General features: G+C 37.6%; 1 protein-coding gene across 2 annotated transcripts in view; it reads left to right on the top strand.

Annotated features, from left to right (window-relative positions):
• The first annotated feature begins 6,592 nt into the window (after positions 1–6,592).
• The window catches only part of THOC2 (THO complex subunit 2), a 55,065-nt gene continuing 39,817 nt past the window's right edge, over positions 6,593–21,840 (top strand). Inside the window, exons 1-7 of one of the 2 annotated variants that reach the window (XR_004777822.2) lie at positions 6,593–6,830; positions 12,588–12,646; positions 14,794–14,885; positions 15,936–15,987; positions 18,123–18,193; positions 20,053–20,174; positions 21,016–21,149. Coding sequence is in view for 1 of the 2 variants with exons in the window: in XM_035541325.2 (XP_035397218.1) it covers positions 6,640–6,830; positions 12,588–12,646; positions 14,794–14,885; positions 15,936–15,987; positions 18,123–18,193; positions 20,053–20,174; positions 21,016–21,149 (721 nt within the window). In the remaining variant the exon portion in view is untranslated. The remainder of the gene's footprint in view (positions 6,831–12,587; positions 12,647–14,793; positions 14,886–15,935; positions 15,988–18,122; positions 18,194–20,052; positions 20,175–21,015; positions 21,150–21,840) is intronic. The other variant, XM_035541325.2, reaches the window with a different exon arrangement.

Raw genomic sequence — 21,840 nt, 5'->3', positions numbered from 1 at the left:
ATGTATTTGCTGCATAATACACTACACCTTTGAAAACCTTATAGTTGTAGTTAAGCTAAATAATAACCTACTGCTATCCAGCTGTTACCATAGTGCCCAGCTGAGGCATTTTCTTTAATGAAATTGGGACAAAACATTCTGATTGCTTCTTTATTCAGGCACGAGGCGCAGTAGGTGACTTAAGACTGCAGTTTGACATACCACGGCTTTGCAGTCATAATTATTTTTCTTTCTTTCTTTCTTTCTTTCTTTCTTTCTTTCTTTTTCTTTCTTTTTTTAATTTTACTTTATTTGAATATTTAGAAAGGTAAATGCCAACTTCTAAAAATAACAGAAGGAAACAAAATGCCAAAGGAAAACTCTGTGAATATAGCTATTCTGATTGAGATGGAAATCTCTCTGTAATTTTTGGAAATGAGAGAAACATCCTAGCTTTTAAAAGGGTCTCTGACTCATTTATAGGAATTGTAGGATGCTCATGACACTTCTTCAAGCACACAAAAGCCTCATGAAAGGATGGACAATAAACTTTAAAAGAAGTTGTGTAGGACTGCAATATAGATATTACTTTTCAGCCCAGGAATTGGTCACACTTCAGCTAATACCAGGTATTACGAACAAAGGTGTGCACCATATAAGCAAGGATAAGGCAAAATTAAATATGACTTTATAGCCTATGATTGAGGACTATTCTTTGTTGATAATATATTAATCTGAAGAGGAAAATGTGCATGTTTATTTTTAAAACCTCAGAATCACAGAATGGTTGGGATTGGAAGGGACCCCTGGAGATCATCTGCTCCAACTCCCCCTGCCGAGCAAGGTCACCCAGAGCATGTTGCACAGGATTGCATCTAAGTTTGTGCCCATTGCCTCTTGTCCTGTTGCTGGACACCACTGAGAAGAGTCTGGCCCCATCCTCTTGACACCCTCCCTTCAGATATTTATACAGATTGATCAGATCCCCTCTTAGTCTTCTCTTCTCCAGACTAAACAGGTTCAGCTCTTGCTGCCTCTCCTTGTATGACAGATGCTCCAGTTCCCTAATCATCTTAGTATTCCTAAGTATCTTGCTTTGCCTCCATTAACTTATTATAATGTATGAATGATTATGTTTTAGGGGTTATACGTCATGCATCTTTGGTAAGTAGAACATATTTTATATAAAATTCTATCACAAGGTGCTTTCTTTAGTACTTCAGAAATACTATGGAACCAGGCCAGTCTCAGAGAGGTACTGCAAAGGGACAGGAGGGAACAGACACAAGTTGCAGCAAGGGATATTCCAGTTTGACTGAAGGAAAAAACTCTTTGATGCTCAAAAGCTGGGATGGGGTCCCGGAAGAGCTGTGAAATCACCTCCTTGGAATAATTAAAAACTCTGTCAGATAAGGCTTTGAGCACCCTGCTTGAACTTTTAGGCCTAACTTAGAGCAGGGCCTTGGAGCAGATTGCCATCAAATGTCCCTTCCAGCATGAAGTATTTAATGATTCTGTGACTATAAAAACTGTAAAAATGTAAATGGCTGATATAAATGTATACGTATTTATATATAATAGATACTAGAAAATATGCAATAGCTAACCTGTTCACAAGAGAATTTCTAAAATATATCTAAAATATATTTTAGCCAACTGTGAAACAGCTTAGATCTTTTTTTGTTTGATTTTTTCCTCATATCTATTTTAAACTGGAAAAAAAAACAATAGCTTTCGTAAAGTTAATGGAAGTAATGGAAAGCAGATTGAGTCGAGAACAAATATATCTCTAAAACACAAGTATACTTTTATATATGCTTTTCACTCCTTGATGGTGTAGTTATAAATCTCTCTCTCTACATATATGTGTATCTATATAGACATATAACTATATGTAAGTTATATCTGTATAGATAGATATATTGCCTGGTGGATGAGGGAAAGGCTGTTGATGTAGTCTACCTAAACTTCAGCAAGGCCTTTGACACGGTCTCACACTGTATTCTGGAGAAGCTGGCAGCCCATGGCTTGGACATGTACACTTTTTGGTGGGTTAACAACTGGCTGGACAGCTGGGCCCAGAGCGTGGTGGTGCATGGTGTGAAATCCAGATGGCGACTGGTCACCAGTGGTGTTCCCCAGGGGCTGATGTTGGGGCCCATCCTCTTTAATATCTTTATTGATGACTTGGATGAAGGAATTGAGTCCATCCTCAGTAAGTTTGGAGATGACACCAAGTTGGGGGGAAGTGTCAATCTGCCAGAGGGTAGGAAGGCCCTGCTGAGGGACCTGGACAGGATGGGTTGATGGGCAGAGGCCAATGGGATGAGGTTCAACATGGCCCAGCGCCGGGTCCTGCAGTTTGGCCACAACAACCCCATGCAGTGCTACAGGCTTGGGAAGAGTGGCTCAAAAGCTGCATAGAGGAAAAGTATCTGAGGGTGCTGGTTGATGCTTGCCTGAACACGAACAGGCAGTGTGCCCAGGTGGCCAAGAAGGCCGACGGCATCCTGGCTTGTATCAGGAATAGTGTAGCCAGCAGGACCAGGGAGGTGATCGTCCCTCTATTCCCTGCTCTGGTGAGGCTGCACCTGGAGTGCTGGGTTCAGTTTTGGGCCCCTCACTACAAGAAAGACATCAAGGCTCTGGATGGATTGTGTCCAGAGAAGGGCTATGAAGCTGGTGAAGGGCCTGGAACACAAGTCTTATGAGGACCAGCTGAGGGAACTGGGTTTGTTTAATCTGGAGAAGAGGAGGCTCAGGGGAGACTTTATTGCTTTCTACAACTACCTGAAAGGAAGCTGTGGGGAGCTGGGGGTCAGCCTCTTCTTGCAGATAACTAGCGATAGGACTAGAGGGAATGGCCTCAGGTTGCACTAGGGAAGATTTAGGTTGCAAATTAGGAGACATTTCTTCTCAGAAAGAGTAGTCAGGGATTGGAATGGGTTGCCCAGGGAGATAGTAGAGTTACCATCCCTTGGGGTGTTTAAGGAAAAGTTGGACATGGTGCTTTACAGACATGATTTAGTGGGTAGCATTTGTGGTAGGGGGATAGTTGGACCAGATGATCTTAGAGGTCTTTCCCAACCTGAATGATTCTATGATTCTATGTGAAACAAGAAAAATATAGTGCTTCATCTGATGATAATTTCTGAGAAAAGACTTCATTTTATGTGGATTTATAAGAAGACTTTACATAATACACTACCTATGCTCAGCTAGTATTCTTAATTATTTTAATTTAAAAAATGAAAAAAAAAAGTGATTTGGAACTGAGAATTGCAATGCTTTGAAAATTATTAATAATTTTGAGATACATATTAATATATTTACAAAAGAAAAACAAAATCTCAGGACCTGACTTTGCAATTCTTTACATAAAAGGAAAATTTCACTCATGTCTTCTAGTCCTCAAGTCTCAGCAGATAAAATCACTCACCAGCATAAATGTTCACAAAATTGATTCTAAGTGGATTATAAATATATTACAAAGTATTTACCACTGAAGAGAATTCCAGTATAGCAGCACCTACAGATAATGCGTTTCATTTACTGTAAATGTTGCACCATTCATCACAACTTAATTACCCCACTTATGGCAAATGAAATGTATAGAAAACATAGCAAATATAGTGATGCTGACATGGTACATTTTTTTTTTTATTATTGGCTGTACTTTAATCCCAGGCCTAATTATTCCGTAATTATTTAAGCATTTAATAAGCTACTTAAGTAACAGCCCAAACTTTACAATAATGAGATGCTCTTTTAATGAGTCACCATTGAATGGCTGATCTACAATACTCTTTTTTTTTTTTTTTAATTCTTTTTGGTGACATTCACATTGCGAAACTTTAGAAACCATGAAACCACATAAAACTCTCATCCTTCAAAAGCTGTATCACACTTTAATGATATTTTAATTGTGTATATCCTAAGATTCAGATATCCAAAGATATTTCTAGGTCTAAAGTTGCAGACATGCCTGTGGGACAAATGTACCAAAACCATATAGTTATGAGACCCATCGATGCCCATGGGAGCCAGCTAAATGATCTGCTTTTGCAAAATCTTTTTATAGTCCCAACTGCATCTTTAATATCTTTTAAAATTGGCTTTAATGTCACTAACTGTTGTGATCACTAACTAAACTGTAAACGTTATATAATACTGCTCATTTATTAGGGCTACATGGCATTGTACTACTCTTACAGACCTAGTCCATAGGCCATTTGCTACAAAAATCCACAGACTTTGAACCACTAAAAATTGGCACTGCACTGAAGTCTCTGCATGAAGTAAACATACATATATATTTATATATAGATTGTTAAAAAATAAGTTCGTAGCTCTGGCCAAGAGAGAGGGAAGATGGTATTTTTAGAGAAATTCTCTTCTATTCATCACTATCTGTCAAGGGATCTAAGGCAGAGGTCAACGGATCTAAGCATTTGCAGAAGCAGCAGTCATTATTTTGCATGACTATGCAACACTGAACATTTGTCTCTTCTCTACAACTGAATAATTTGTATGCTTTAAAGCCATATTCAGTTATGCAAGCCCATATTTCAGTTTCCAATGATTTGTCTCTGTTAGGTTGTTCCATCGTCAAATTACAAAATTCAAGTAAAAGAGAAGTTGGTGTTTTGAAATCTATAGTTGTGACACTGCTGCTGTGATATTTGCATTAGTATTGGAAGACAAAAACTTGTTAATACGAAACACTGTTATAATGAAAATAATCATAAGGCCGCTATACTGACCTGAAATGGCTTTTCTTATAACCCATAACCAATGGTCTTGATAGTGAAGTGATTATCTTCTAACAAGAAATATATCAGCAAGTATGAGTATCACTTTCCATAGATTTTATAGTTATTACTTAAACACTTCTCATAGATTTTATAGCTATTACTTATTACTAGTATAAGCTCAGATTTTCAAATTGTTTCTGTCACATATATTTCTACATTGTGTGTAATAACTACATTTATCTTCAATTCATTCTGTGATAAATATCCTTTACAAAAGTAGTTCGGTTTCCTTGAATAAACTTGGGATGTAATCTTTTTGCTCCTGCAATGACTAGATATCTTTAGTCTTCTGTTATTTTCTCAATAGTCTCCTTTCACACTCATCATGAAGGTAAAATTCAACTTGTTCACATTCAGGCCTTGTGCAGTTTTGGGAAGACATAATGTGCTGCCTGACCAAATTAAGTATTTCTTAACTTATATATCCTTGTTAGCAACTGAAAGAAATTAAGAAAACCTAGGGGAGACTTGCAGGGATGTAAAACATGTTGTAAGATGGGCATGTGTATTAGGGATCATGATCACAAGAGAACATCTATGAAGTTGTTTGCTGTACATTTAATAAACATCATAATTTATTAAAATATTTTATCCCCAATCTTGTCAAGGGGTAATGAAAAATATTTTAATTTTCAAAATAGTGTCTAAATAGGAATTGAAAAGCTAATTTGATCATTTATTGGTAAAAATGCTGTGTCAACAGATGAAGAGTATCTGAATTTTATTTTGAAAGATAAAACCTCTACATCTTGCAACATGGTTTACAAAGGATGTGGAGATGGTTCATCATTTTGGACAAGGGTCCCTGCATTTTTAGTAACTAGGGTTATAATTTTTTGCAGTTCCAAATAATTAGGAGAACTGAATGCGTGCACACGCACATGTACTCTTTTGTTCAGTGCTTTCCAAATATGCAGAACTCAAATGACAAGTAAAATACCCTGAAAGACTCGTTGAGGGTGACTTAAGCTTCAGGTGCATTGCATTCTGAAAACTGTATCATCATCTTTGTTTCTGTTATATTCTTTCCTTTAAATTCTAGTTTTGTGTGTCGGCCCTCATTGGTCGGCCATTCTAACTTTGTCCTTTTTGCTCGTGTGACAGCGGCTCACAGATCTGTACTCACACAGCGCCTCGCTTTGGGTCACTGTCAATTAGACGAGTAAATTGCTTACGTGGAAGGCCACATCTGAAAAACGTTGATGTATTTTTTGGAATAAAAGAAACGAGCGGATTGTTTGCTTGTGCTTGTTAACTCGCACCCTTAAATTGAGTCTCTTCTCTGTGACTCCAGCTGAAGAGTTACCCCCAGTGCTGTGATGATTTTTGGGAACAGCAATGCAAAACAACGGTTTTGGGGAGCAGTGGCACAAAGCAGTCCTTTATCCCCTTTCCAGAACATGCTTTATTTTCTGAAGAAAATTAAATGTATTACTGCCATCAGTGAATCTGGAATCTGAATTGAAAGCCTAGGATATGAAATGTAATACAATTGTTTAACTGGTCTTAATTTTTATTATTTTTCTGAGGCAGTGACACACAGCCCACAAATCACGTTTCGTGTGCATTTAACACTTTAAACGAGCCATCTCCGCACGACCCCTCAGCTCCGTCTCTAGAAGACCAAAGCCTGCGTTAATTTCCACAGAATTAGCGAGGGGCCTACCCCTATCCCTACTGAGCCCCCGTTAGGCCTGGGGGCTGCCAGTCAGCGCCCACAGCCTCGGGCAGGAAGTGGCTGCCTGATGGGCCTGCAAACTGCCGGCGGCGCGCTTGGGGGCGGGGCCACACCCGTAGCGGGCGGGGCCACCCGTTTAGGGCGCGGCCTCGCAACCGCGCATGCGTCATGGCCGCGAACGCGCCGACTCCTCGGGCACGGCTCGCGCGGCTCCCGTCGTGCCCTGCGGTCCGCCGCGTCCCCTCTGACCCGGGGGCGCCGCACCCCCATCCGGGCTCTCGGCGCCACACGGGGAAGATGGCGGGCGCGATCCCCGCCGAGTGGATAAAGAACTGGGAGAAAGGGGGCAAGAACGAGTTGTGAGTGCGGGGCCGCGGGCCTGGGGTGGGGCAGGGGGGAGGAAAGAAGGGGGGCCCGGGCTGAGCGCGGCTGCGGGGGGCGCTGCGGGCTTCCTGGGGCTGGAGGGCTCAACCGCCGCCCCGCCGCCCCCCTGGGCCCGGCTCCGCTGCTCGCTGCCGGGCCTCGCCGAAGCTCGCCCCCACCGGCCGGGCCTGGCCCGCCCGTTGCCCGAGCGCCCTCTTCCTGCCCTGGGCCGGGTTAGCGGGTGCCGGCCCTCCCCTTCACCCGGGAGCGCTGTCACCGCCACGGCCTTTCGGGTCCAGGCCTCGGTCCCCGTTCCGTTTTTCTGCCCGTTGGCAGGTGGCCGGCGCTGCGTTCTGTGGCTCGCTCTAGGTGGGGTCGGTTGGCCGGCCCCAGTTATCCTGCGGGGTAACGCCTGGGTGCCAGAGGGTCTGGCTGCGGCTTCCCAAAGCGATCCGGGTGTGCTAGGGGCTTCCTTTTCAGGGCTTTCCCTCTGTTTGTCTTGAGCAATCGCTGCTCGGCAGGTTCTCAAGCCGTGCTGCCTGATGTGTTCCAGGAGCACTGCTGGTCAGGGGGTTGTTCACCACTTAGTCAATTTCTTGTTACTATGTTACCTTGGACAAGAGTGCCCTATTTACCAACCGCATAGCCTTAAATGCTCATTTTTTTAATTCTTCTATTTGCTTTTGCTCTTTGTAACTAAAAAACCCTAAAGTTTCAAACATAGGCATTTGGAGGGTCACTATATGAGATACACTTCTTGATATTCACTCCTTATGTTATTTTCTTTTGTTCATCTATTTTAGAAGGTTGTGCAGCTAGGGTAATATTCTTCCCTATGCATGAAGAAAGAGGTAGTGGTGTAGGGAATAAACAACATAGAGGCTCTCTGCACAAAACTCTATTTTCCCTAGACCCTCCATTTTGTAGTGAAGGGATGCCCCTCTGTAGCCATTGTTGTGTTTGAATTGTGCTAGAACAGTTATTGTGTTGTCATGTTATTTTAACATGTTTTGATGTGAATGATGCAAGGTGAACAGAAGTCTGTTCAATACCTGGATTTCTGACAATAATAACTTACATGTTCAGGAGCCCCCAAATGATGCTGAAGTTCATATTGATACCCTTTCAGTCTCTCTCTTAAAACTCTTAGGTTTTACGGCAATAACTGAACGGTATTTAGGCAACAAGTAGAGCCTTTTTTATTGAACTTGAGTGAATTTCTGTATGAACAACAAAGAATAAAATGTATAAACGGATACGTCTCTTAAAAATGCCCAGGTGGCTATAATAAAACAGACTGATTTTGTGTGGTGTTATTTTGTGAAATTCACTTGATAGTCTCCTTCTATAATGGTTATTAAATCATTTTTTGCTCTATGTATTTCAAATATGATGATGATTTTTGTAACTTCGCTGTTATGGACATGGAGATTGTATGAAGATTGCACGAGGACAGAAACTTTATAGTTGATCTGGTAATGACGGTTGCACCATTTGAATTGAATTCTCAGAACTTCAACAGTGGAAGGAACTTTTGGCCATGCTAACACCTTTCATTTCCCCTCCAGCAGTACTCTGTACACATGACCAGGGAGAAAACAATAACCTGCTGTTGGCCAGTAAAATAGGCTAGATTTCTGTATTTGTGGCATTTATTCCAAATACTGCTTAAATGCAGTTCCAGACATGATTTTATCAGTAGTTTGCAAAAGAAGCCGTCCATTTTAAAGGAAATATGATTGCTTGGATAAGGGCTGTCAATTTTTACAGTGTTAGCTTTATAAATGTGGAATATGCATGAAAGTATTTTCTGGAAGCAAAATAATGTATCTGTAGCCAATATTCTAGACAACTTTTTACTAAACTAAATTTTTCTGAGAGCGCTTCTTAGTGTTTAACTTAGTCTTTCTTTTTCCAAAGCTTTTAATCTCCCATTTTACTGGAGGAAAATAAAACAGTGCGCTTTCTAAAATGAACCATTTAATAAGGCAGCATTCTGGAGCCGAAGTAGTAGTGACCGTTCACTTTGTAGAAATTGTTCTGATTCTTTTTTCAAAGCTGTACATGCTTTCAATTTAATTAACTCAGCTACCAATGTGTAATAATACCTAATACAGATACATGAATGCAGATCGTGTGCTAGGTTCAAGCATTCTTTGTTACCAAAATGAAAAATTGGTCAGGATGTGGTCACCTTGTATCTTTTTTTCAGACCCTTCTCTGTCTAAATACACTTTATTGAAGTATGTGGATTTGTTTTGCTATTGCAAAAGAGAGATTGAGTTGGCATCTGTGTGACTGCTTTATTATTCTCATCAGTCTAGACTCCTTCTAGACCTATTTGTGTGCCCATCTACTGTCCTTTTGTATTTAAATTACATCATTTTCTCCAGTGGCTTCCATGACAAGGTGCTCATCTATGACTGTAGGCCATTGATAACGCACATGCAATCATGCAGTGGCAAGCACTTACTGTTACAGGGATATAGTTACTTGTTTTTTTGTGATGGTCAAGTGCATCGAGGACCCTTCAAAGGAGAAGTCCAGCCAAGTACACCACTGAGCTCGCAGTTCCTGCAGTATGTTAAGTTGCAAGATAAACTGAAGAAGCTCAACAGTCTGTGAACGTGAAATTTGGAGATGTCTTTGAGGCACGCCCAGCGTGTTACTTTACTTCCATGAGGAATGTTGTAGCATGAGGAGCAATGTAAGGGCTGAGAGTCAGGAACACAGACCTTGGTTGTAGTTGTGCCATTCTGACTGCAAAATGCAATTGATTGTGCACGACAAAAGAACTACCCACATCAGTTAAGTTATGCATATACTTCCATATTTGCAGGCACATGCGCTTTATGATAATTACTGCTGTAGACCATGTGTGGGAGTGTAACTGAGTATATAGGATGCTGCGTGTGAGTTGGGAGGCTTAGGTTGGGTTTCTGGCTCTGCTATGCCAACTTGTTCTATAGGTGATCGACACAGCTTCACGGTTCCTGTTTAAACAAATCTACCCAATCTTAATCCAAAACAAATTTGCTTTTGAGACTGATTTTTTAGGAAGTGATTCTGTTTAGTTGTTTTTTTTAATGTTTACTTTCTAGGTTATCCTGTTATCTATTGCACTTCAAATTTGTTACATAATTTATATTCAAAAGGAATTTAGGTTGTGGTAGAAAGGAGAAGTTCTGTGTCCTAAACATGCAGAAATGAGCTCCAAGGTTAGAATAATAAAAGTTTCAAGGGAGCTTTTAACGTTTGGGATATTGAACTGAAAACGAACTAATGAGTTTCCATTTTCTGGGTGTTGTTTAGGTGGGAAAATATTGTAGTGGCTTTTTTTCTTTTTTTTGCCTTAGTTAATCATACTAATATTGGTGGGTTTTATTCTACTGAAAAGACAAATGTTCTGATTTTAACTTAGGCACTTAGCTAAGACTAGATGTCATGGTTTGATGGTGCTGGATGGGAGGGCTTCTGCCTGGTCTTCATTCCTCACTCCATCATTCACTCTGGTGTTTATCTGACCTCTTGGTGAGCTGATTCAGCTTGCAAAGTGGCAGATGACTTGTTTCTTCACTAGTTTTCCACCGGGTTTGTCAGTTGAGTTAACTGATTTAACTGAAATGAGAGCTAGAACTGTGTGGCCAAGGACAGAAAGGAAGGGATGAAGGAGCAGCAAACGTGCTCTTTTTTTCTCCCCAGTGAGCTATGAAAGAGCTGCACTGCCTGCCAGCACCTTCAGGGAAGGTCATCCACCTTTATAGAGGTTGTCTACCTGTATGGGAGAATATAAGCACAGATACTAATTTATATCCAGATATGAATACCAGCGCATTATTTTCTACCACCAAAGTTCCCATGTAGACCTAAGGAAGCTTATTATCCCCATCTCCCAGATTTTTAAGTTATTTTTTCAAATGTAATTAAAAATGGAAAGCAGATCGCTTTACAGGCTGATCTTTAGTATGACCTGTTATATTGATCAAACAGGTCCTGTATTACTATGAAGTTTTTATACTAGTATTTTGGTATCGCTGGAGATGGGATTGGAAGAGGGTTACAATTTGTCTTTTGTATTAACATGTACTTCAGTGAACTCTTCAGTCCAAGCAGTCAGGGCTGTTGCTACTGTAACCTATGTGATGGTATCATAAGTCATAGGGGTCATGATGTGCGTCTCGGTAGATAATTTTGTAGAATCAGTGGTTTTACTTTCCTGTTAATTGCATACAGAGGTTAGAAATAAGAGCAGGATAACCTCTTCATTGAGGAGTAGTAATTAAGATGAAAAAAATCTGACTTAAATTAATAGAGTCACCAAGAACAGCTGGGAAAATCCATCCGCACTTGAAAAATGAGAAGTGCATTTACCATTCATGAAGAATAAAATAAATTTACAGTCCTCTATTTTGCTGTGTCTGTTCAGGTTATTTCAAAACATATTGCATTTTGTTCAATAGCATTAAGAACGTCTTAGCCATATCCTCACTTTTGCTGAGCTTGCATGTTTCTGCTGATTACATTATACCTATATGTAAAACTGCCTATTTTCCAGTTGTTTTTTAAAGGTGCATTTAACTTGTAGTTGCTAAATATTGTCCTTTGATTCTTGGAACAGCTGTTTACTCCTGCTAGAGAGGTAATAATCTGTACAGGATGCAAATAGAATGAGTGCTGGATTGCTACAGAATCCTTTACAATTTATTTTTCCATGATAAGCCTCTATAATAATTGTACATACCTGCTTTATTAGATAATGTTGCTTAAAAAATCGCTCACACAGGAAACTGTAGACTTAGCATCTTATATAGGAACACTGTAGCTCTAATACTGTCTTCCGTTTCTGCATGTGAAAGACTTATGATGAAAAATGTGAAGCTTGATTGGAAATTTGCAAATGTGAAGGAAGTTGTTAGGATTTCCCTTAATGTCTGTAATGCAGTGGGTGAACCGCTACCTCTTTTGAGTGCTGTTGCTTTTAAATGTGAAATTGTTTTTGAAGCCTCATCCTGTAGTGAAAATGTAATGGAAGAGAGAAAATCCTCAGCAGCTTGGGTTGCACGTCTGTTTCTAAGCCTTCAGTGTAGTGAAGCCTGCTGCTATTTAAGCATTTATTTTATAGTGCAAAGGACTATTATTTTATTGCAGTCTGTGTGGTACTTAGTGTAATTTTTACATATGGCTGATATTTTTGAGGGAGACCTCGATGGTAGCCAAGAAAACATCACAACAGGTCTTTGCAGCCTATGGTGGCTTCTCTTCGTGATGAGAATTTGCACTTAGAGGTAAAATTCTGTCTCACCCTTGCTAAGACTGCATTTGGAAGACATGCACGTCATTTAACATTAAAAATTTTGCAGGCCAGAGATTGGAAGTGACAGCAAGTCATAGAAATAGATGAACATTTCCTCACTGTCTAACAGTAGGTTAGTGCTAGCATTTCTATGGCTCCTTAGGTGTACTAATATCACCTAGTTTTCTGACTTTTCTATGTGTAAGCACATGTAATGTTAGGAAGCATGTTTTTTGAAGTATAAAGGCCTTATTCTATGTTTGATATATTAGAAGTCTCGTATTTCTTTGCTGTGTAACTCCTCTGAATAAATGTTAATGAAAACTAAAATGTAGTCAGGTATTTAAACTGCCAGAGTTAAAATTATTTTAGCCAGAACAACAAGAGCCCTGAAACATATGCTGGTTATTCAATGCTAATATCCTAATATCTATATTTTTCATGTTTTCTCTTACTGCAGTTTGCAACTGTGTCGCACTCTCAGTGAAAACAAAAGCCATGATAATGTCGGTTTCAGAGGTAAGTTGTGTGTTTGTTTTTTCCTTCAAATTAAATGAAAAGAAAGCCTGGAAACGGTTGATTATGATACCCATGTATCTGCTTCGAGTGTTCATATACATTAACAATTAATGCATGCTAAAGGAGAATCCTACAGGTAGCAAGGCAATGCAGACATCACACCTAGGTTTGTCTTCAGATGTCATGATGAGAGATTACTTGGACAGTAGTAACCAGTGTTAAGGTCGGCTAGTATTTGGTTTAAGCTGTAGAAAGTACAATTCCATTTTACAAACTCAATATACCACTAGATTTTGTTCTAAAAGCAAGTTATGTAAGTACTGATACCCGCAAGTGCGATTGTGGACTGCAGAAAGTAATTTTTACATTACCCATGTTATAGATGCTATCCCTTTTGTTAATGAAAAGCACTGTTGTCTTTAAGTTTTAAATTCTCACTTCAGGAAGTCTTTGAAGTTTAAAGAAAAACTACAGGTTGATTTGCTCTGCAGAATCGATTGGGAGAAAAGCTTCCATATTGCTAAGACAGCAAATGTTGCTGGGCTGTTTAGGTGGTGATTTGAGTTCTTGCTAAAATAGTCATAGGTGATAGTAATAGTGGAGAAGATAATTTATATTAAAATGTTTTGGTTTACAAGTAACATTAAGAAAGAACAATTTGTTTAGCAAAGCAAACGGGCTATTCTCAAAGCTTTCTAAGAATGGTCACCAGATGTTCATTATTCTAGACCAAGGTTGGCAATTCTTACATTTTTTCTTGTTCTTGCTGTCAGAATCTAAGAGATCCAGTGGGAATGACTAGATACACACAGTATCTATTTTGAAGAAATTAATAAGACAGTAGAAAGGGTTGAAATCCTTCTGGTGATGGGCAGAAAAAAACAACCAAACAAAAAATCAACTGAAAATATTTGTAGTCTGGGGTGAGATACAGAGTTGCTGACTGCTGAGAACTTGAGTCCACATGACCAGGATCCTGTTGAGAAGAGTACACTGACACTTGCAATTCTGCCTTTTAATTCCAGAAAGACATCTGTTGAAGTTCAGTATACCCCAGGCCTGTGAGGCCGGGTCAGGGTTGGCAGTGTACCTGCATAACAAATTCTCCCCACTATGGGAAGCCACTTGCAGAGACACGACTAAGGCCATGATTATGGCTGCTTTGGGTTCATTGTAAATCTTTAAATTTGGTACTTCCCTAAGCTGTGCTGTTGAATTGGCCTTCAAAGTGATAAGGGTGTTTTACATAGAACTGATATAGGAACCAATCCTGCTATATTCAGGTCTTGTGCAACTAGTGTTCTTTGCCAAAAGCATTGTTATAAGTAAAAGTAACATGTCTCTTTTTATCACCATCTGTATTTAGTGAAATGACAATAGTCTGCAGGCCCCAAGTTATTAATTAGTTGGTTTAAATGATTATGATCATTGAAAATGCTATTTATTGAGGAAAATGTGGTACAATTGCAAATTGAGAGCATGGAATTTTAATTTTTTCATATATTAAAATGTAGATCAACATTGCTGTTTATTAAAGAACAATCCTTTATAAGTTTACCATAGCTGTTTTTGCAAACACCATATTTAACTTTGCAAGATTTTTCTCAAATGCACCTGTGTTTAGTATTTCAGTGTAATACAAGCTTTTGTGAAACATTTTTCTTTGGTTGTGAGGGAATTCCATAAATAGTAGCAGTAATAAATCCTGGTTAGACATTTTTCCCCAGTTAAATCTTAGTTTCTGCTAGAGAAATGGCTTTTGAAAGTACATCTGTTATAAGATGGTTAAGAAAAAGTTCTGAACTGAAATATATAATATTCACGTGAATTGTAAGTTGTCTGTTAAACCAACTGCAAAGACTCAAGTCGTTATGCTCAGGACTGTAGTTTTTCATCCCATTTTACTGTTTTTTTGTAAACTCTCAGGAAAGTAGATCATCTCTTCCTGCCTGCTTATGCGAAGTCTTAAACATTGATGCTCAGATTTAATCTGTCAGCGTCAGTAAAATCCCTCCCTTCATGAAGGGAAGCATGTCCTCTTTACCTGTCAAGTGTCTGAAGACTACAGCATTCTTGTACACATGGTTTCGGAAGTTAGACCAGGGATTACCTAATGCGTTTTTTAATCATCTGTTTTCTTTCAACAGATATCCAACAGGTTTTGTATGAGCTTGCATGTCATGTTGTCAGAGGAAACCTGAAGCATGATCAAGCCTCTAATGTTCTTGGTGATGTTATAGTAAGTTTATATTTGTTTTAATTGTAGACTTACCAAATATTTAGTCTGTTAAAAAGTTAGAATGCAAATCAAGCAGGATGATATTTGAGAAACATGTTTTTCACATCTAAAAAGTTGTCCTTGTCAAGTCCTTTTTCTTCATCTCTGGGTGCTCGAAGTGTATGTAGGCTGTCAGGGTTTCTGTTTATTCCCTACTTTTTGTGGTGAGGAGTAGTTCTGTTCATTTTAGCATAAACAAATGAATTTTTTAAGGGCATATGAAAATTGAAGTTTTTCATAAATGATAAAAATAGATTTAACTTGCTTATGCAGCATGGCAGTGATGCCACCTACTGGTTTTTGTAATTTATATGTTTCTTGTTTACCATTTTACTATTGAGATGTCCAAGTACCGTGACCACCATTAAAATAATGCACCTATTTGATGCTACTGTTTTTTATTATTGATGCATCTCTATATGTTGCATATAATATACATACGGATATTTATATACGGTAAGTATACTTTTTAATGTAACTTTTAAAGTTCCTTTCATACATCTAGAATGCTAATCCTTTCATCTTCTGCATTTGTCATATTTATTGTAGAAGGATACTGGAAATTACAGGAAGGAAAAACAGCTTTTCTAGAGAAGCTTTAGTGTTGTGACATGTAAATTTTTTTTTCTTTAATTAAAAGCTGATTCTGATTTATCTGCATCTCGCCGTGAAATTTTTGAGGATTTTTGCTTAATATAGAGGCTTTGACAAGGGCAAGTATACCTAAGAACTTGTTCTCCCAGTTAGTTATTCCTGAATGAGTGCAGGCCTGTGACAGGGGTTAACTAACTACCCATTTATAATTTAAGAAAAAATAAAACCTGTTACTGGTTTGATGCCAGATTTAATGCTATAAATCAATTACCCTTCCGTATTAAGCAGAAAGGTACTCAACAGTAGGATGCCTCCTCTAGAGCCACTGTTTTCTTTTATGTAACAGAATAATTTATTTTTTTAAGTGTAGTTGCTGGAATTTCTGTATTTACTATGTATGTTATTTTTCCTTGTTAGGAATTTCGGGAAGACATGCCTTCTATCTTAGCTGATGTATTCTGCATATTAGGTGAGTTGTGTTCCCTTCCTTTTCAGTGTTGTGATAGATTTGGAGAAATACATGCTTTGTACATTTAATTGCTCACTTCTTCAGGAAAACTCGTTAGATCTGTAAAGCATTACTTCCCTTTACAAAATGTTTGGTTCTTTCTCAGTGTATCTGTATCAAAGTTCTTAATGTCTTTTCTGCTTTGTTCTGTTACAGTTCCTATATGTTTACCTATTAAAGGCAGTGGAAATTGTTCTGTCAAGAAAAGTTAAAGTAGATAGGTTGGAAGAACACTGGATGCTAGCTAGTGGAATCAGTGACTTAATGTAGTTATCGTTCTTATAAGTATTTTAAATAAATCGGTGCATAATCTTCTGTTCTCAGAATGCATTCTGTAAATATTTCTATCTGCACTGTCATCGTTAGTGAAATGGAGCTTGTACTAGTTGTGCAGAAACCTAAAGGCAACTGGAATTGTTTGCCAAGTTATTATCTGCAAACTGAGCAGGCTTTAAAGATGTACGCCTCTTGTTCTGGTAATAACTTTCAGATTTTTGTGTTGTATAATGCTGATCCAAAGCTGTTTCTGGCACGTTTTTAGAATTTTAATCCTGAATACTTTTTTTCAGATCATACTTTTAATTTCTTGTTCTATGTCTTTTTGTTCTTTTCAACACATTTCAGTGAATCTTGCTGTCAGTCTCTTCGTCACAGGCACTTGGTTTGAAGGTGTCTAGGGTCCTCTGTGCTGAGACTATATGTCTCTGTTCACAGCCAATTAAATTTGTATGTGCAGCCTCAGTTCTGTAATATTGAACTGATACATTTTGACTATTTCATTCATAATGTTTCACTCTGTATTTGTATCTTTTTTTTCTTTGTAATAGTTTTTATAGTGCAGTATTGTACTGATATCCTTTGCTTTTCAGCTGGGTTAGAAAATTTACTCAGGTTGCTCCTTAAACAGTTTGAATAACTGAAACTAGTGTGTGTCTGCTTCCCCCCCCATATTATGTAGACAGCTGCCCTGCATTTACTAGATTTACTAGCAGCAGAGAAACTATGACTGGGAGCTAGGTTTACTCTGGGGACAAATAAAATTTGATATAATTTCTTGCTTATTTTTCCATGAGTTTCCTCTAACGCTTTTTCCCCTCTAAGCTGTGTCTGCTGCTACCAGGATTCTTTTTTCCCCCTTTAATGTAGCCTTCTCTCAGTTACTGTGTCTCCATATATAAGAATTTTGGTTCTTGTTTTTATCCTCTAATCTGTATTCCTTAGTCTAATTTTTTTCTTCAGATTCTTCATGGCTGAGATGCTTGGGTGCAGGGGTCCAGACTGATTTGGCATGTCTGTTCCCTCTGCTGCCACCCTGCTACATCATTGTTTTCCAGTCTGTTTGGGGGTCTCTTTCTCTGATTTTTGTTGTTGTCACTTTGTGGGTCTAGTTTTTCTGTGTATTTTTGTGCTCGTGTCTGTACATATTTATTTTTGGTAATGTCTGCCTTTGATTCTTTGTTTACTGAGTTTTCCACTCCTTTTGCAGCTCCTTGCTTCCTGTAATGAAATGTTTTTTTTTTAGCCACTTTAGACAGGCATGCTTCCTTTGTTTTATGGCCTCTCTTTCCACAGGAATGAATTTCTGAATTGCGTTCAGTCATTGACAATGCAAAAAGAATGGAAATACAGAATTACAGATAGTAAAAGACTGCAGACAGCAGTTATCCTGAAGACAAGGGAAAAGAGACTAGAACAATGTGACGTTAAGGCTAGGGTCACCCAGTTCTCTTCAGCAATTTGTATTTGTATTCTTTCCTGCTTATTATTCATCCTTAATGTTTACCATAAACCTCATTCCAACAAAGAAAGGGAAAAGAATTATGATTATGACATTCCTCTGGTTTCTGCTCTACCTTTCTGTGAGATTTGTGCATGTGTGAGATTTGTCATTGAAATATTACGGGGATCTCAAGGTGAATGAGTAGCTGCAATGTTACAGGCAGCTAGTGTGTTAAAAACAAGCTACTTTGCGTTGTGTCATCATGAGCATTTATTGCAACAGTTAAGAATAGAAGAAAATTCTAAATGCCATGAAGGTGACAGAGGCAAATTTCCACAAATAACATGTGTTTCTTTCTCCTCTTCCTTTCTTCTAGATATTGAAACAAGTTGTTTAGAAGAAAAAAGTAAGAGGGATAATTTTACTCAACTGGTATTAGCCTGTTTGGTAAGTTCAGTTGCACTTACAAATTCTTTTGGTAAACGTATATGCCAAAATCTGTTAAGAAAAAATAGATAACCTTAAAACTATGTTGTTGCAGTTTTGTTTTTTGAGGAAGTCTGTTAAAATGTTTTTTAACAACTTGAGGAATTATACACAAATAAGTATTTTTTTTAGCTGTTTTGTATTGTTGACAAGATGGTTCAGGCTGAACATGTTTTTAATCTAGTTTAGAAAATAGCGTAGGTAGACCTGTTGTTTCATCAGATAGACCAACCTTTGGGTTCTTTTTTAAAGCAATTAACTCACTGAGCTTATTTTCTCTGCTGATTTCAGGAGAAAATTGTGTATGTACCGTTGCTTATTGACTACAGTTCATAACAGATGGCTAAGCAGTTTGAATGCTGATAATACACTTTTATTGCAGTCAGTCTATTCCTTCCTATGGATTGAAACTTTTCATTTGCATCTTCCATATTGTTAGTCCGGTCAGGGAGGTCTCCTTAGGTTAGCTTTATCCATCATTGAAAAATAAACTACAATTTTATATATATATAAAGTTACCTATATATATATATACTTATATATACTTATATATACTTATATATACTTATATATATATGTTACCTATATATATATATGTATATATATATATATATAGGTAACTTGTACTTCTTGCTGCTGACCTTGAGTTTAGATGCAGCCCAACCTGCATGAAAAATTTACTTTCCCATTTTCAAAAAACATTGTTTTAGTTTTAGTGTTATAGCCATTTGGATCTATGGATTTAATGTAGCTCAAGATTGCAAGATGCAAAGCTGCTTGTATGTGAGTAGTTCATTTAGTTTCCTGTTTTTAATGCAGTGCAAAATATTTAGGGACATCCAGGAGTTCTGTGACCAAACAAACTTCTCATGCAGTAAGGCTGCTGCATTGTTTGTTTAATGAATACTTTTTGGATTGGGGAAGAATATAGCATGGAGACAAGAAATGATGAAGTGAGCACTTGCAGATATGATACATGCCATCAGAAACAAACACTATGTTTCCAGGAATGAGATGTAACACAAGTAACTTTGATCCAGAGTTTTGTCCTGCAATGTGAATTTGAACTTTTAATGTTCCTAAAAGCAATGTTTGCTGATTTTTTTTTCTTGTTTCCTCAATGAGAATTAAAAAAAAATAATTATAAAATGTGTATAAGAGAAGTATTGGGAGAACGTTGGGAATCAGATCTCTTACTAGACTGATTAAGCAGGAACTGGTTAAACTTTTCCTCTTTCTGCATTTTTCAGCTACGTTAGCTGACTTGGTACTTCTTTCTACATACCTTTATCACGTGTTATGGGTAGAGTAATATAGTCTAGTTGTTTGAATCCTTTAAGGAAGTAGTTTTGAGAGAGTGTAAGTTTCCTCCCTTCTCAGTTAAACAAATTTTGCTTCTGAAGTACATTTTGTGTTACATTTCTCCTTTATGCAACCTACTTTTGCCTTTTGAAGTGACATTCCTAGCCATCTGGAATAAGCTTGACTTGTAGGAAAAATCAGTGTAAGAAAATAAGGCTTCTTTCAGCGTATGAGAGAGTGGGTTTAAGCTTTGTAATATGCAGTTCTTGTAATAAAATCCGTAGATGCTAAGTAGTGTATACTTTGTAACCAGCAGTTAGACTCTACAGCTTGTTTATTCAAGGTGTTCTGTATATAAAGTGTACCCTTGTAAAATTCTAGTTCTAGTTAAATAGTTTCTCAGTTGTATTCACTTCTAAGTGCATTCTGCCTCAAACTTACTGTGAGGGTATATGATATGCATGTTTCTAGGTGTTCATAACTGGCAAATCTGATGTGTGTTCTTGGTCTTTCTTTAGTATCTTGTATCTGACACTGTCCTAAAGGAGCGTTTAGATCCAGAAACACTGGAATCACTAGGACTTATCAAGCAGTCTCAACAGTTCAATCAGAAATCTGTTAAAATAAAGACAAAGCTATTGTAAGTTTTGGGGTAAGGGTTTTCTAGAGAGTGGGTGGGGAAGGGCAATGCTAATTAATCTGGTAACAATGTTTTCTAAAAAAAAGTGTTTCTTGTAATAAAATACTGTTTTTTCTTTAAGAAAAATGTTTCATTGCACTCTAACAAGTCACTGACAATAATAGAACATCATTAGCCCTCTTACATTTCTCAAGCATGTGAATGCTAAAACCTGTTTTAACTTCACTTATTGCTATGACCTTTTCTTTGCTACAGTTGTCCTGTATGTACAGATTAAATACTTAATCTTTCATTTTATTTGTAATATAAATTTATTAAATATGAGCATATATATTTTTTTGCTGTTACATCAATTAAGCATAGGTATTTGATGTTCCCATAAATAAGCAAATGCAGTTATGTTAATTTTGGCAACACCCTCTATAGATTCTTGTGAATGTATATTTTTTGCCTTTGCATCCAATGCTTCAGTCTCTATATTAAAGAAGAGCATTTAAAACTAGAATAGGTCCTTACTCACAGACTGATAAGGTGCTGAGTAGTTCTTCAGCATAGCATGTAAGAACAAGCTTTATTGTTAGTGCTAACATAATCTAGCTTTTAAATGGTCTGCATTTGAAATAAAAGAAGAGATGGATTTATTTGGAGAGTGCTTGCTGCCTTGCAGATATTTGTTGTACTGCATTATCTCATTTTTGCAATAGCTGATATAAACTGCAAGTTCTTGAAAATATATTCGAAGTTAACATTTTGTATAGCAAGCTTAATATTCATAAGAACATGAATAAGCTTTCACTGTGGATGTGTTAAACAATAGTGTTTAACTTCTGTTTATTTGCAGTTATAAACAACAGAAATTTAATTTGTTAAGAGAGGAGAATGAAGGTTACGCCAAGCTGATTGCAGAGCTGGGGCAGGACTTATCTGGAAATATCACTAGTGATTTAATCCTTGAAAATATCAAATCTTTAATAGGTAAGGAATTTGTTGGAGGAATATGGGTACTGATTTTCTTAAATGGTCTTGCAACTGTAGAGGGTGACCTTAGACTACTGTTTGAGATCATCTGGGAATCAAATAACATGATACAGGCATGTAGTGTGGTAGTAATGTATTGGCAGACCATCTTCAATTGAATTATGAAATTTGGATGCTCCTGTTTCTTTGGCAAAGTTGATTTTTGGGAATGTTGTGTAGTTAAAAATTAGATACTAAATGTATAGTACAGTCCCAAATGTGACTTTGATCAATTTCAGCAGCTACTTGAAGAGTAGTGTTTTTTGAGGATGTTCCTGATATCCCTTAGCAGGAAGATTAGAAAGTAACAAAGTAATGTCTTTTGCTATTTTAAGGTACTGAACTCAATGCATGAATATCCTTTTAATCTTGAAGGAGCTGAACAACTGGTTCTTTATAAAGAGACATGAGTAGTAAATGTTTCTCCTTTGTCTAGTTCAATTTGTGATTTTTTTCCATCTATCTAAATTTAGTAGTAATAGGGTCACAATAAAATTGCAAAATGTATTTGAAACAGGAAATGTTGTGTAATTCTCCATATTTTAGACTTCCTTTTTGCACACAGAGTTTTATAATAATGTTCGCACCATTTCCTGTTCTATACAGTGCCAGTGCAGTCATGGTCCAGAAGATGTGCTAGTATTTTGTA

The sequence above is a fragment of the Cygnus atratus genome, chromosome 13 (assembly GCF_013377495.2).
Source record: "Cygnus atratus isolate AKBS03 ecotype Queensland, Australia chromosome 13, CAtr_DNAZoo_HiC_assembly, whole genome shotgun sequence".
Classification (NCBI taxonomy): domain Eukaryota; kingdom Metazoa; phylum Chordata; class Aves; order Anseriformes; family Anatidae; genus Cygnus; species Cygnus atratus.
Note: the sequence above shows the minus strand (reverse complement) of the source record. Positions and strands in the feature narration are given on the sequence as shown.